General features: G+C 35.5%; 2 protein-coding genes across 3 annotated transcripts in view; both read right to left on the minus strand.

The window, feature by feature from the left end:
• GLYATL3 (glycine-N-acyltransferase like 3) lies at positions 1–13,502 on the minus strand. Of its 2 annotated transcripts, none has more exons than XM_058183410.1 (6): positions 13,364–13,502; positions 9,155–9,276; positions 7,240–7,347; positions 5,975–6,101; positions 2,989–3,115; positions 1–2,444 (listed from the first exon to the last, which is right to left on the minus strand). In XM_058183410.1, the coding sequence occupies exons 1-6, from the start codon at positions 13,395–13,397 to the stop codon at positions 2,150–2,152; spliced, it is 813 nt and encodes a 270-aa protein (XP_058039393.1). In that variant the 5' UTR covers positions 13,398–13,502; the 3' UTR covers positions 1–2,149. The 2 variants fall into 2 exon arrangements, with proteins under 2 accessions (XP_058039393.1, XP_058039383.1); XM_058183400.1 differs by having other exon boundaries at positions 1–2,571; positions 2,987–3,115.
• LOC131198604 (centromere protein Q-like) overlaps positions 11,927–15,522 on the minus strand; it is a 22,291-nt gene continuing 18,695 nt past the window's right edge. The window contains exons 5-7 of the mRNA XM_058183424.1: positions 15,157–15,276; positions 14,189–14,266; positions 11,927–14,043 (exon numbers count right to left, since the gene is read on the minus strand). Of these exons, the coding sequence (XP_058039407.1) occupies positions 13,900–14,043; positions 14,189–14,266; positions 15,157–15,276 (342 nt within the window). The 3' untranslated portion in view covers positions 11,927–13,899. The remainder of the gene's footprint in view (positions 14,044–14,188; positions 14,267–15,156; positions 15,277–15,522) is intronic.

Here is a 15,522-nt window from a genome sequence, read left to right on the forward strand (position 1 = left end):
AGCTGGGGACTGGAGGTATTTCTTCCTCTTCAGCCTGTCTGGGCATGGAGCCAGGGCTGGGGCCGGGAGGCATACTAGAACATTCCTCCGTGTTCGGAAGCAGATAAGAAGACCCCGGCTGAGGTGAGATCGGACGAGACACAACATCTAGCATCCAGGAGGGGAAGTTATTGTTGGCTTCATAAGACTAAGTGAAAGACCTAACATCCCCCTTCCCCCATTCAAGGACCAGTCAGGTAGAGAGAAGGGTTGAAAAAAAGCATTCAGCAAGATTATTGGCTAGAAAGAATTCCACACATCAAAGAAAATAATCAGGATCACAATACCCCTATATAAGGGACGCTGCATATCCTTTGGAGACAACTCTCCCTTTACTTCCACACTGTGTTGTGTTCTGAAAGGAAATGGATTGGATTGGACTTATTTTATTATGATTATTATGTATTCTTATGGTTATATTCCTTTTCAAAATGGGTAGTTCTAAGAGTAACAGCTTCCAAAATCTTCTACCTGGACCCAGAACCATGTTGATTATGGCAAATCTTCACACAATGAATTTGAAGAGGCCCTATAAGACAATGTTAAAGGTAAACCTGATGATTAACAACTATGAATGTCCTTTGCCAAAATATATTGATGCTGATATAAATTTTAGCAATTAATCAGGTTATCCAGTTAACTGATAAGCTCCTTGCTAGTTCTAAGGAGTCTATAATAATTAAAAACAACAACATTAACTTGGTGTTTGCATTTGTTTAAATATGCCACAACAATTATTCAAAGAAAAATCTTTGTTAGTAGGATGCAATTTTTTCTCTTTATTTCAAGCTTGAACAGATGGTTGAAATTGTCTACGACTGTGTAAAGAAAATGTAAAAATTGTTACATTAATGTATGTATGAAAAGGGATTCCTAGGTTAAGAATTTATATTTTTAGCATTTAAATCTTTAAGAATATAATTATTCCTTTGAGACAATGTAACACTGGGAAGCTATAGTTTAAAATATTTTAAGAAAGCAATAAACCCACCTTTTTGCCATGTATGTTTTCTTCCAGGTCAGAAAGTATGTGAGGGGAGAAGAATAACTCTTCCTCTTCTTTACCAGCCTCTTTAAGAGATTTACTTCCAGCCATCCCCAGGAACATCTAAAGATGATCTAGACCTCATCCCTGTTTTTGGACCCCAGCCCCACTAATACTTTACAAAACCTGTGCTGTGTTATGTTAATCCAACAGGAAAAAAAAACGTAACAAGGTGTTTCCTCAGCTTTGAAATGGCTTTATTTTAACAGAGAGGCAAAATCTGACAACCTAATTCCATATTTATTTTTATTTATTTATTTGTCTCCCATCTTTATTAATATTATAAACAACCCAATTTGGTGAACATATTCAACACATCTTACCACTCCTCTTTTCCCCACAACAACCACTTTTTGAGGTGGTTTGGCCTGAGAGTGTGTGACTGGCCTAAAGTCACCGATGTAGTATTCATGGCTAAGAACTCATGATCTCCTGCTTTCTAGCCTGGCACCTTGATCACTAAACCAAACTGGGTCTCTATATTATTTAGGTTCCATATGTTGTTTAAAACCTACTGTGTTTCCCTGAAAATAAGACTGGGTCTTATATTAATTTTTGCTCCAAAAGATGCATTAGGGCTTATTTTCTGATTAGGTCTTATTTTGGGGGAAATACTGTACTATATGCACCCATCTGGTTGACAAGCTAAACTGGGGCTTATTTTGGGGGTTAGGGATTATATTACGAGCATCCTGAAAAATCATGCTAGGACTTATTTTCCAGTTGGGTCTTATTTTCAGGGAAACAGTTGGTGAATTTAAAAAGTCTTTGCATCCTATGAAAACAATTATCAATAAGTGCTTCCAATTGAGCACTACCCTATTATTTATTAAAGTTCTCTTATCGGGCCTCTGTTTAAGCTTGAAAACAACTGTTGTTCTTTCAATAGTTGCATTAACTTTAATATGGAATAGCATTGCCATTTCATAAATGGTCTTCAAGGTTATGTCTAAATATATCTTAACATGTTCCGACATGTATAACATCAAATACAAGGTTTGATTCCTCAAATTAAATAGGTACATTTTCCAACCATCATAGATTTTTTTTAAAAATCCACCATGTTCACTCAGATTTAGCTAAAAGGTGGAAAGGGGTGTGGATAAGTCTGACAAACTGACAAGGTAAGAATCTGGCATTCATGCTTTTTAGCAGAGTTAATGATGGTAAGTTATCCTCCAGAACATTTCCTTGAGCTGGAAATCCCTTGCTGTATAACATCTTAGCTAGATTTGTTGCAATGAGACGGTTGTACCCTTTCCTACGATGCTTGGGTAATGTATAGCCATGGATCATAGTAGCAAATTGATCTGTCAGATCCCAGGAGATGGGGCATCCATGTTCATCCAAAATGCACATGCTGGGGAAACAGCAAATGAGGTTGATGAGGTATTTCTGGCATTGGTCACTTCCTCCTCGGGACCAGATGTTATTCAGAAGACTTTCATGAGATGCATCAAGGGAAGTCAGTTTCGGTGCAGGAACTAACTTAAAAAAGTTCTTTGCTTAACATTTACTGTAAGCAACTTAAGGTAAATGAATATAGGAACACATGGGGCGATTGAATAATTTTATATTCGCAAAGAAATACCCAAAAGTAGGACTTTTAAGACATAATTTTCTCAATGGGGCAAATGGGGAGAAAAATGTTCAGTTATGGAGTCTTCCTTTCTTCCCACTCAAACAGGTAATTACAATCTTCAGAGTAATTTTATTACATTTAAAAATTCTCCTGAGAATTTCAGAAATTACTGGAGTAATAGGGGCAGGAAACATCAGACTGCTGGGAATGCTTGGCTTAACTAAAACTTTTATATCCACTCTCATAAATTAAAATTTTACTTTAACATTTACCAAAAAGGACCATTACTATAAAAAAGCTGTAATAGCACAGTTAGACATACGGAAGTTGAACATCTGGAAGTGCATCTGGGTCTGGGTAGATTACCATTTTGAAAGAAGACAACTTCACATTTACATGCTTGGCATCAGCAAAAATCTTGGAAGTTTTGTATAAACCATCCTGTAAACCTATGTTCAGAAATTTTTTTTTTAAATAAAGCATTAAACAAAACACTATCTTTAAATATAACCAAAACTATTAATGATCTATAAACTACGAATATTGCAATCTTGCTTAAAATACTTTGACATTTTTGGAAACTATTTTGAAGTGAATAAAAACCAAAAGAATTCAATTGTAGGTGACATTATAAAACCAAATTCACAGTCAAATTGGTATCACCTGCTGGATTACTCAAATAATAAATTCACTCTTATTTGCTAGAAACAACTTAGGGGCAACCTAACATATGACTGAAAGAAATCCAAATCATTGACAAGAACATTTGATTAATTATTTGCCACTAAGTCAGTATCAATTCTTAGAGATCTGATAGATTTTGTCCATGACAATCTGTCCTTAATCTAGTGCTTCAGGTTTTCCAACAGTCCGCCCATTACCATTGTAATCAAGTCCATTCATTTTGTTAGTGACTATTCTATTTTTCTCTCTTTTTCCTTCCTTTGGTATTGCTATGTAGACTGACCTTTTCTAATGGAACCACTTCCATTATCCTTTTTTCCAGCTGCTGACCAATAAAAATCCCTGTTTAGCTGGGCAGCTGCAACAATTTTTACACCTTGGGGGACCCTGCTGGGGTTAAATGCACTTGGCATACAATTATCAGTTGACCCTTGCCATATTGAAAGTGGTTTTGTGCTAAATTGATTGTTATTCTGTCAATATCTATTTCAAATAATTGTATAATTGTATAATAATTGCATTATATTAACACACTCTGATGCTACAGAGTTACACATTCTACATTAAGTTTCAGGCTGTGTCTATTTATCAAGCCCGAGCACATAGTTTCATAGCGAAGCACAGGTGTCCAGCTAGTCTACTATATTAATACAAAATTAAATCTATTGCTAAAAGTAAACACAAACTTATTGGAGTTCAGTTTCTTTTATCAGATTTGCTATTGCTTAAACTCACCCAGGTTTAAATATGCGTTTGTCATTCCTCGAAGAATCTGTGACATAGGCTACTACCTATTAGTACAAGTTGTTTGCAAACACCCCAAAGTCACTTACAGTAGATGAGCTAGGAGATGTAGATATTTTATAAGTAAATAAATTCTTCTGGGAGTAGGGATATATAATTAATTTCAGAGGGATTATTATATAGAGCAGTACTCATTGCCACTTGAGCATAATACTCCTTTTATTTCCCAGCAAGGTTTCTCTAAGCCTATAGGTCTTACCCTCTCTTTGCTTTCAGTACCACTGGATGTGAATTTAGGTGCAGTGGCAGAATTTGAGGGGGCACCATGTATTTATCTCCTTGATTTATTATAGGAAGAGGCAGTCAGAAGGGCCTGTTGGAAGCTAGAAAGGACAGTCATGGAGGCACACTGGAGAATTTTCTGCTTCTCCTTCCTTTGGGATTGGCCATGGAGTAGTTAATGAAGCACCAGAAGTGCTCTATCAAATCTCAGCTATTTTCTCTCATTATAGCTCTGGCTGAATAGAAAGAATGTCAGGAAAAAGAGGAAAAGGAAGAGACACTTTCAGTCATCACTTTTAGTCTCTGTGATGATTGGGATGCTGAAGTTACCAGTCAAAGGCTAACAACACTGAACATCTCCTCCCAGTTTCTATTCCAGCAGCTGGAAGCAAGTAGGATTTGGGAAGAGCAGGTCTAAGGAAGAATGACCATTCCATCCTGTGATAAGTGTCAAGACATTAGGGTTAGGAATAATTTTAAGGCGGGCTAGTATTGATGGGATATAGATAATCTGTAGAAATAAGTAAATTTCTTTTAAAACTCATTCTAAATTACTTAATAGAAATCAATTTGTTCCTTTATTTCTGTGTTAACCAAGTGCCTATGCTATCCTATATCTTTCCCATGTGCCTCAGAAAATTAAAAATGTCAGAACAATATTTTAATGGTGGCAGTGGACAACAAGGATTATAAAGGAAAAGATCCTCCATCCCAAGGAAGCATGCCATTGGACCTCACAAGCTTTCCTCCTGTTTAGAATCAAAATAATATAAGTCCAAAGATATATAAGGTAATTTAGAGAAGAAAATGGTGCTGTTAGATAAAGGTAAAGGTTCCCCTCGCACATATGTGCTAGTCGTTCCCGACTCTAGGGGGCAGTGCTCATCTCAGTTTCAAAGCTGAAGAACCTGTGGTCACGTGGGTGGCTTGATTAAACACCAAAGACACATGGAACGCTGTCACTTCCCACCAAAGGTGGTCCCTATTTTTCTACTTGCATTTTTTACGTGCTTTTGAACTGCTAGGTTGGCAGAAGCTGGGACAAGTAACGGGCGCTCATCCTGTTATGCGGCACTAGGGATTCGAACTGCTGAACTGCCGATCTTTCGATCGACAAGCTCAGTGTCTTAGCCACTGAATCACCACGTCCACATATGGTGCTGTTAAGGAGTTCCAATCCAGCCACATTATTCTGCTTGCTAAACAAGAGTCATATGGAAAATGAAATGACTCCTGCACCTGGAGAATAAAAAAACAAAGTTTCTTACTTGTTCCAGTTATCTTTCAGACCAATTTTTGGGGAAGCTCATGAGAAACATCTCATCATAAAAGATTGATGAAAAAACAGCATCCTATTGGAGTCTGGTTTAGTTGTATTATCATTGTTATTGATATTCTGTTTGAAGCAGCTTTTCCCACTTGGTAAACTCTGGGATAGTCTGGGATAATTAAGCATATTGGTGTAAAAATTGATGACTCACTATTGAAATTCTCAACTCTGTACCATCAGAATTTTTCAGTCTCTCATTTTAAAACATTTTTTAAAAATCAGGATAATCATTAATGTGTTCTTTTTCATAGCAAAGAATAACTTTTACCTTGTATCTGGAAGGCTTGGTCCCAGTTTATAGTTTCTGGGTGCTCCAACAATGCCTGGTAAGCTTGAAGATTTTTGTAGAAAACAGTACAGGCATTTGTAAAGTAGTCTAGGGCATCACTTTTGGACTACATGTGAAAAAAAGCAACATCTTAATTCAATTCATAGTATTATGCATGCAGATATGCACCTAATTTGTTGCTATAGATAAAGGTCATAAAAATTAAACAAGGAGGTCTGTAGATCAGGTTATTGACTAGTTGCAGATCAGTAGGAGGACTTACAAGGAACTGCAGCTAGGATACCAGCTGGGAGTTTTCTTGTCTTAGGAAAGAAGAGTAGACTACTTTCAACCTCGAAAATGGTTAAGAAAGCCACTGCAATCCTTTTCCTATGCTGCCTGGACTGCATTCACATAATACATTACACAAAACGATTGAATTGAAATAGCCACCGGCCACTGAGTTCAACCCTACTCTATGTGCAGGGACCAATTCAAAATAACTTCAACAAATGTCTATCTAGACTTTGTTTGAGATCATACAGTTGAAAGGAAGTCCACCATTTTCCTTGGGAAAAGCAGGCTTTTAGAAAGATGGTTAAGGGCCACAATGAGTACAATCTTCTTTTTTTAGGATTTATAAGAGAGAGAGCACATTCACACTTACTGCTTATTTCATTTTAATGTTATGTATGGCATTATTGGTTTGATCTTCTCAGAGACTATCAGAAGTTTTCATTTCCACTTTTAGTTCTACTTATTATTATAACTAAAACTGAAATGTCGATTAAAATTTATTATAGTTTAGAGGAAGAATAGGTAAACCACACTCCTTAGCTCACCAAATTTCCTCTAAAATTTTCCCAATTGATTTTGCTGAGCCTCTTCCTTAAAAGCTCATTTTTCTACAGCTACATTCTAAATGAAGTGCTTGGTGCACCCAACGATCAGAGTTGCATAAAGACCCAAACGATTGTCCACTCCTGATTTAGAGAAACAATCAATATTTAGAAATTGGTTGGTTCCTTGAAAACACAGTTAAGATAACCGATGACAACCACAGTTTTAACATAAGAGCAAATTAGAATGAAAGCAAGAGTAGCCAGGACATTGAATTTTGTAACTCTACATGTTAATATAGTACACATCCACATTTCGGAGGACACCAACTCAGGAAAATCTATATAAATTTTAGATTAATGCCCCCAACGTTCATTTTCCATTTCAGAGTATTCAGGATAGGTCCATTACAAGTACTGTTTTACCTCTTTTTGTCGGCGAGTAATCACAGCTTTAAATTCTGGCCATGAATCCACAATCACTTCCTTTTTGAATGGATTTCCCCTGTTTATATTCAACACTGCTCCATAAACCTTCAAATAAAGATGGGCGTACAAAGTTTTATTAAACAAAAGCACTTTTAAAAATCTGTTTCTTTAAATTCTTTTATATTCTCAAATCTATTTTTTTCTTTTACATTCACCAACTGGCACTATTTGCAACTTCAACATTTATTGACATCTTCATTCAGTCTAGCAGCATTTTCAGCTTTAGACACTTAAAGTATTAGAAGCAACTATTGTTGGGGGGGGGGCAATAAGTTGACTTTGTATATAAATATACAAATAGGATGAGACTATTGCCTTACACAATGTAAGCCGCCCTGAGTCTTTGGAGAAGGGCGGGATATAAATGTAAAAAAAAAAAAAAAAAAGACAAAGATGAATGAATGGGAAAAGCCATTAGAGATTTTCATTTTGTTTAAACAAATTGCTCTAACATTGCTGTCAACAATTTTAATATATCTTATATTATGGCTTATTCAACAAAAAAGAATAGTTTATATTTACAGATCTTGATTGTATTTGTATAGAAAAGGAATAAGTAAACCATCCTGCAGAGATATTAATAAGAGCAACATTTCATCAAAACATTGAAATAATGGTCTAAGGTTTATGTTCTAGAAAGCAATACTGACTTTATGATAAGAGTTTAACATTTTTTGACATCCATATTCTTTTTAATTACGTACCTATTAAATGGAAACAGGCAGCTGACCAACAGAAACAGATTCTGTATGCCATTCTAGCTGTTAAGGGACTAGTCTCTCAACTTACGGGACCGTCTACTGCTACCGAATACCTCTCACCGGCCCGTGCGCTCTCACAGAGAGGGACTCCTCAGGGTGCCGTCAGCTAGGCAGTGTCGTCTGGCGACGCCCAGGGGAAGGGCCTTCTGTGGGGGCTCCCACCCTCTGGAACGAACTCCCCCCAGGACTCCGTCAACTTCCAGACCTCCGAACCTTCCGTCACGAGCTTAAAACACACCTATTTATCTGCGCGGGACTGGACTAGTTTTTTAAATTTTATAGGGGTTTTAATTGGTTTTAATATTTATACTATTTTTAATTAATTTGGCTTTTGAATAAGTTTCTTAATGGTTTTCTTAATTTGTATATATATGTTTTTTAGCTGCCTGTGAACCGCCCTGAGTCCTTCGGGAGATAGGGCGGTATACAAATATGAATAATAAATAAATAAATAAATAAATAAATAAATCAGGAAAATAAATTTATACTCTCCCTCTCCCCAAAATTATTCCCCAAAAAGCATCAATGAAACCCCAATGCTATTTGCAACTTATAAATGAATTGCTTACAGACTTATTTAGGGATGTGTACTATGAGATATGGTCCTTTTACTAGAACACTTATGTAAAACCTTCTATGTATACAGGTAGTCATCAACTTACAATGCAACTGGACTGGATTTCCACTTGTAAGTCATTACAATGGTAAGTTGAGGAACCCATCCAAACAGACCCGATTTTACATTTTCTGCAGCAGTCATAATGCAAATCATCACGGTCATTAAGTGATTCTCCTAATGTGAGCCTGACGTCAATCATATTGGCCCTCTGGAAGGCCCTCAAAATGTGGTTTTGCCAACAAGCTTGGGGATCCCATGATAGAATAGAGCCTGCTGGATGACTATATAATAGGGATTTTTTGTTTCTTTTTTATCTTTTTAAATTTAAATTGTGATCTTTAATGGTCATTATATATGCTGCCCAGAATCAGTTAGATGAGTGGTTATATACATGTGACAAATAAATAAAAACAGTTTGATTTGATCTTCTTTTCAGGTATTTTAATATTTTATCTTGAATTATCTACATTACCTTGAGGGCTTCAGGAAAATTCTTCTTTAACATTTGTTCTAGAATCTGCAGTTTTGTGGAACAGTTAAGCACCAACATCTTCACTTGCCCATTTAACAGCAACCTAGTACAAAAGGAGGTATCTGCAAAAAAAGAGAACTTTGATGGATTGGACAAATGGCGTGCCTAGATTTTACTCAATGCTTTGTAAAACTAGCATCATCTTAAATAATATGAACTTTATCTTAAATTCTTTGTAAAGATGTTTCTACATTTATTAATGTAATAAGGGCTCTGAATATTCAATAGCAACTCAAATTGTACCATAGACAAATTCTCTCATGGAGTTTGGTGGCCTCAAGAATAAACCAAGGCTTTACAGTGGAATTTATAAACTGGATTATCTGCACAGGTAGTCCTCGATATATGACAGTGATGTCCTAGGTCCCATTCATGTCAGGAATCAAAGACTACGTTAAATGTAGTCAGGAGCCCATTCAGGTTAGGATTCAAGGACTATGTTAAATGAAGCATATAATTAACAACTTCCCTGTTCCTGCTTTCCCTGATGCATTAAATGATTGCATAGGTCAAGTGCAAGGGTCATTAGGTGACACAGGGTTGGGGGAAACTGGGTCATGGGGTGACACAGGGTTGGGGGAAACTGTGGGAGGCCTAGTGCTGGCACAGGTGAATCTGGGAATCCTCTCCAACCCTGAAATCTCCCTTGCTCTGCCTCCTGTCCCTTTGATTCCCTAAAGACCTAGGGGCCACCTCCAGACCCCCGTCATAATCGCATTTATCTTTTGAAGATATCCAGAGGGTCACATGGCACAATTGAAAAGAAATCCTGCTGGTTTTGCTTCCCTCCAGCCAGTGTAAATCCTCCCATGTGGCCTCCTCCTTCCCAGCTTCCTGAGTTCTGTGTATCTTCAGAAGATAAGCGTGTGAGGAATGGAAGAGGACCGCTTGAAATCCGGTGAGATGCAAAGTCCATTCCTTTGAGGAGCCAGCAGGGCAGGATGGAGTGGGGGACAGATATGGGTGTGTTGCAGGATTGCTGCAAAGAATTCTGCAGAAGCAATCTCGTCATTCATAAGGGCTATGACTGGGTGGTTTCTGAATTTGTTACTTGGAAACAGTCATATATAATTTTGGGGGGGTTGGGGGTTTATGTTGTAACTTTGAACAATCATTAAATGATCTGTCATACCTGTAGTTGCAAATCAGCATTTTAAATCCCTGTGGACATTACATCAGTACATGGTTTTCTACCAGTACTTATTAGATGATTGCTTTATGTTTTTTTCCATTCAGTAGTCAATTCTGTATGATTCTGAATTTATGTATTGAATATATTAGTTCCTTCACTAAAGGCTATCCAAAGCAATACACAATAAACAAAAATCAGATATTATTGCTGAAAAAAATACAATATTCTGTACAATACACGAAAATTTTTAAACTATATTGCCTTTCAAGCTCAATGATACCATACACTAAGAAAATATATAGAAGCTTTGAACTGAAATAGTGGAAGAGTACATGTAAAAATCAGCAGTCCCAAACTAGCAACACAGAAATTATACTGCCTGGTTGCAGAACCTATAGTATAGGTAGAATGACAGACTAAAAAGAAACTCATTGGCAGTTTTGCATTTCAAAATTAGGTGCTTTTAAAAAGATCTATCCATTTAAAGAAATTACTCATAAATTAGGGAACCCTGAATACTTAATGCATTGATATGTCTAGACAATCATTTCAAAGGCCATAATCCCAATTCTTATAGTTAGCTGGAGCTGTCCTCACATACCTGGAGTTGACTCTACACCGTTATTATACAGACGCAGAACACAGCCAAAACATGAAGAGGGAGCTGCACTTCAGATTATATATAAACCTTCTAGGATGGGTCACCAGGTGGGTGGAAACTAGCTCCACTTGGGGAGGAGGGATTTGAAATACTGGCCGAATAAATCAAAGATATGTTCTGCATGTATTTCAATACACATATCCTCCTCTGCAATTATTCTTGCATTTATTGCAACAAAAGATGTTTTGACATACTTTAAACGAGAACTGCTATTAATCAATATGATCAAGTCATTCTTAGTTCTAAGCATTATTGTAGAATTCTCAAAATTGTGCACAATTGTGAAAAGTAGGTAGCTTCTCTGCCTTCAAAACATTCAGCTTCTGATATTTGATACCCATTTTCTTTTATAAGTTTGTCAGGGAAAAATTTTCTGTATGCAACTCTATCTCTTCACAATCTTATTTGCCTGACTGAATCTTTTGTGGATCATGGTTAACAGGAGAATCATCTACAAGTACAACAGGAATGAGGATGTTTTTTGCAACTAGTGGTACTTTGATAGGAGTGTTTAGGAGGTAGCATGATATAGGGATGTCAATGAATGTAATTACATCAAGCGTATCAGAGACTTAAATTTATTTTATCCCTTAAGCCATCCCCCACCCCCCATACAAATTCATTGTGCCTCAGATTTCAGCAGAATGATCCTGAAGTGATGTTTGGACCAAAGAAAGGAAATAAGGGTCACATGTTCTCTTTGATTGTATCAAATTCATAGTTATTTCATGCTTATGCTTATATATACTGTTGTGATAAATAAATAAATAAATAAATCTTATAGGGTGGTTGAAAAGGGAAAAGAAACTTCAAAGAAAAACTCATATAACACCTGTAAAAATATATCCTACAAAAATAAAGGTAATTTGTTTCTAGAATCGTTTATTCTGAAATATAGGAAAATTGTTGTGGTCTATCTAAAGTAATTGCATGTCTATAGAAATTTTTTATAGTTAAAACATTTATATTTAAACTAAACTGAAATTTAAAAAAGCAATACAAGTTTCCCTATTAAGCAGAAAACACCTTCTTTTTTGATTATTTTAAGGCAGTATTATTCTGTTTCTTATAAACAGCTGCTACAGCCAAATTGTCCTTGACAATTTACATAAGTCTACATACTAGTGACTTAAATCTTTATCCCAGAGAGCTACAAAATCATTGCAGAATACAAACACATCACACAGACTGAAAAATTAAAATATAATATTCTATTATAGAAAATGTAGATTTACAATATGATGTATTTACACACTTTAGCCTAAAATCTGTCTCTCAAACATGCCTCTTTTATTTAAGCTTTGATGTCCCTTATGTAATAACCATACATAAAACTTTACCTCTGGGAATCAGACTACAGTAGGTTTTCCTCATAGAAACATGTAAATAAATTATAAAGATATCTCACTGACAACACAGTATTCGTTAGGGTTGCATCAAAAAAGCATGTTTATTTTTAAAATATACAACTGTTTCAAAAAAATGAAAAAAGACATCTAGGCCAAGATGACAACTACAGTAATTTGTCTTATTTTCCAAAAGTGAATAACTCTTGAAAATTAACAGAGAGGAACACAACCCTGAGAAAGAGAATTATCCTAAACTTGTTCTTAAATCCAAGGAGAATCAGGTATTATTTTCTTTCAATGGTAATCTGAGTGAAGAATGATACCCTATAATTAAAATACTTCGATTTTTAGGCTTCTCCTACTTTTAAGTATTAATTTCAATATCCATGAGAACAATTATATTTCAAAGGACAGTCAAGAGCCAATAGCAGGTCTATTGCTTGATTATATACAAGATTGGTCTTTTTAAATATAGAAATAAACTTAACATTAGATGTGATTGGACATCTTAACGTTCAGCATTAACTGGGATACTTCAAGCAACCAATGATATTGTTTAATATCTAAAAGGAGAACAAAGACAATAAGCTATCCACTTTAAAGATTTTCTTCCACCCACCATCTGGAAGGAGCAAAGACTTACCTTTGGTGGCCAAGTGAGCAACTCATTCAGCAACAATTTAAGAGAATGACATAATGATTAATCTATTTCTAAAGACAAAAATAAGATCTAGAAATTGAAGTATTATAGGTTCCCAAAAAGTAATAATGCTGATAGAGCTTGTGTTGTTTTGACACTTATTCTCTTTTTCCCAGATACAATTTCAAGTGAAGAAAGAAAACCTCAACCTGCTGTATAATACTCTGCAGCTAAAGGAGCAGAGTGAAAGAAAGAAACCATATTTAAGAATCCTGGAGCATTAGCCTCCTAAGTAAGCAGCTTATATTCTTTACCCACATCCACAAAATATCCAGTTTCAGGAGGCAGGGGAAAAATAAACTCCTACCTTTATTTTTCAGAGCCAGAAATTTGTTCCTCATTAACTCCGAGTTTAACTGAGCCGTAAGTCTCCAGTGAAAACTTGTTTATGCTTAAATCAGCTTGCCAATGAAGTAATTAAATGTTGTTATCTGCATTTGTACAAGTTTCTCAAGCAGCAGATCTGCTTACATCTAAATTACATCAGCATATTCAAAAAGAAACTACAACCCAAACCAGGGGAAATTTTCTGTTTGGTACTATATAGTAGTAAGTAGCCTTATGTGGAATACTGGTCAAAAGACTTTTAAAGTCTTTTATTTTGTCGTCTGATCAACATGAAGAGTTTGGCATCAAATCTTAAGGGTAGTTACAGTCAAAAGAACTAGTTCGTTACTGAAAAGCCTATCTTTTCCCCAATAAAATCGTACATTATATTTTCTTAATTACATCCAAAATTTCCACAATGTCACTGGAGAATTGCAGAATGCAAATCATGTTAGGAAAACTATTTCTTTCAAATATTTCCTTGGAAGACAAAAGGAACTAAAGATACAGGCTACTTCATTGTTCTTCTGTACATTGATGGTCTGCCTTCTCATATAATTGTTCTAAAAATGCCATCATATTTTTCATCTCATCTGATTGCTGAATGATATTCATGTCATAAAGAAGAGCGTGTGGGTTTTCGATCTTCAAAACCTCATTCTATAAAACAGAAAGTGCAACAGTACAAAATGAAATTAAAATGAGTGGAATACTTTTTATTCAATCAATGGCATACATTCAAGACAAGCTAAGACTTCTTACTGTCGGGAAGTATTTGAAACATACTGCCACTATTTCTACTCACCTGAAGAGCAGGTAGTTTCAAATACTCCATTGAAAGACTAGGAAGACCTAGGTCATGATTAGCATCTCTATGAAATAACTAGAAAGAATGGAGAAAACAATTAATGTAGATTTAGAACACGAAATGTTTATTTTAACTTTTCCCCCATACAGATAGTCAATTGGGACTGGAAAAATTGTTAAATCAAGGTACCCACAGGATCCAATTTTATAATCATGTTAATGGCAATCATTAAGTGAATCACATGGTTATCTAAATACATTCTCCCAAATGGATGCCGGAAACTAGCAAAAAATACAGGTAATCCTTGAATTACAACCACAATTGTGCCCAAAATTTCCACTGCTCCCCCAAGACAGTTGTTAATTGAATTTTGCTCCATTTTAAATTTCTTGCCATAGTTATTAATTGAATCACTGCAGTTGTTAAATTAGTAACATGGTTAAGTGAATCTGGCTTCCCCATTGACTTTTGCTTGCCAAAAGGTAACAAAAGGTGATCACATGACCACAGGATGCTGAAATCATCATACATACCAAATGTCCAAATTTAGATTACAGTATGTGACCATGGGGATGCGGCAATGGTCATACATGTGAAAAACAATTCTAAGTCATTCTTTCAGTACCATTGTAACGTCAAATGGTCACTAAACATAAATAGAGGACTACCTATATTGCAAATTGTGGTCATATGACTGGGATGCCGCAATTAGTCATAAATGTGAGCTGGTTGCCAAGCAGCCAATATGCAACATTTTAAAATGAAGAGCGGTAAACAACTAACCAAGGCTGATGTAACACCAAACAGTCATTAAACAACTGCTTGTAAATTGAAGACTACCTGTATCTGCTTCTAGAAAAAAAGAGTCTGTTATTTTCATTTCTCAAATTGCTTTGTCAAGAAAAAAGTAAATCTTGTATAACTCTTGCTGCCCAGAAATAAATCCAGTACTGGCTCCCAAATACCTCATTTGCTTCTGCTTCTAATGTTGACAGCTCATGTTTTAATGCTTTTGTTTTCTTCTGAAGTATTTGAATTTTTTCATCCACCGTACTTAATGTTAAGAAATCTTTGGTTATTTCTTCCTATGGTTAAAATGAAACAAGATGACAACAAATGGATTTAAAGTAAGGATATTACTGCATTTGTGTTAGAATTAAGACAAATTTGATATGTCATAAAGTTTATGTAACACATTTCTTCTCTCTCCTTAATTATTACATGGAATCTATTGATATAATATATAATTATGTAATTTGTAAACCGGAATAAAAAAGGTCATTTAAGGATTCATATGCAGCACCTTGGGTTTCAGAATTTAGTTTTCTATT

This window comes from Ahaetulla prasina, chromosome 1 (genome assembly GCF_028640845.1).
Source record: "Ahaetulla prasina isolate Xishuangbanna chromosome 1, ASM2864084v1, whole genome shotgun sequence".
Taxonomy (NCBI): Eukaryota; Metazoa; Chordata; class Lepidosauria; order Squamata; family Colubridae; genus Ahaetulla; species Ahaetulla prasina.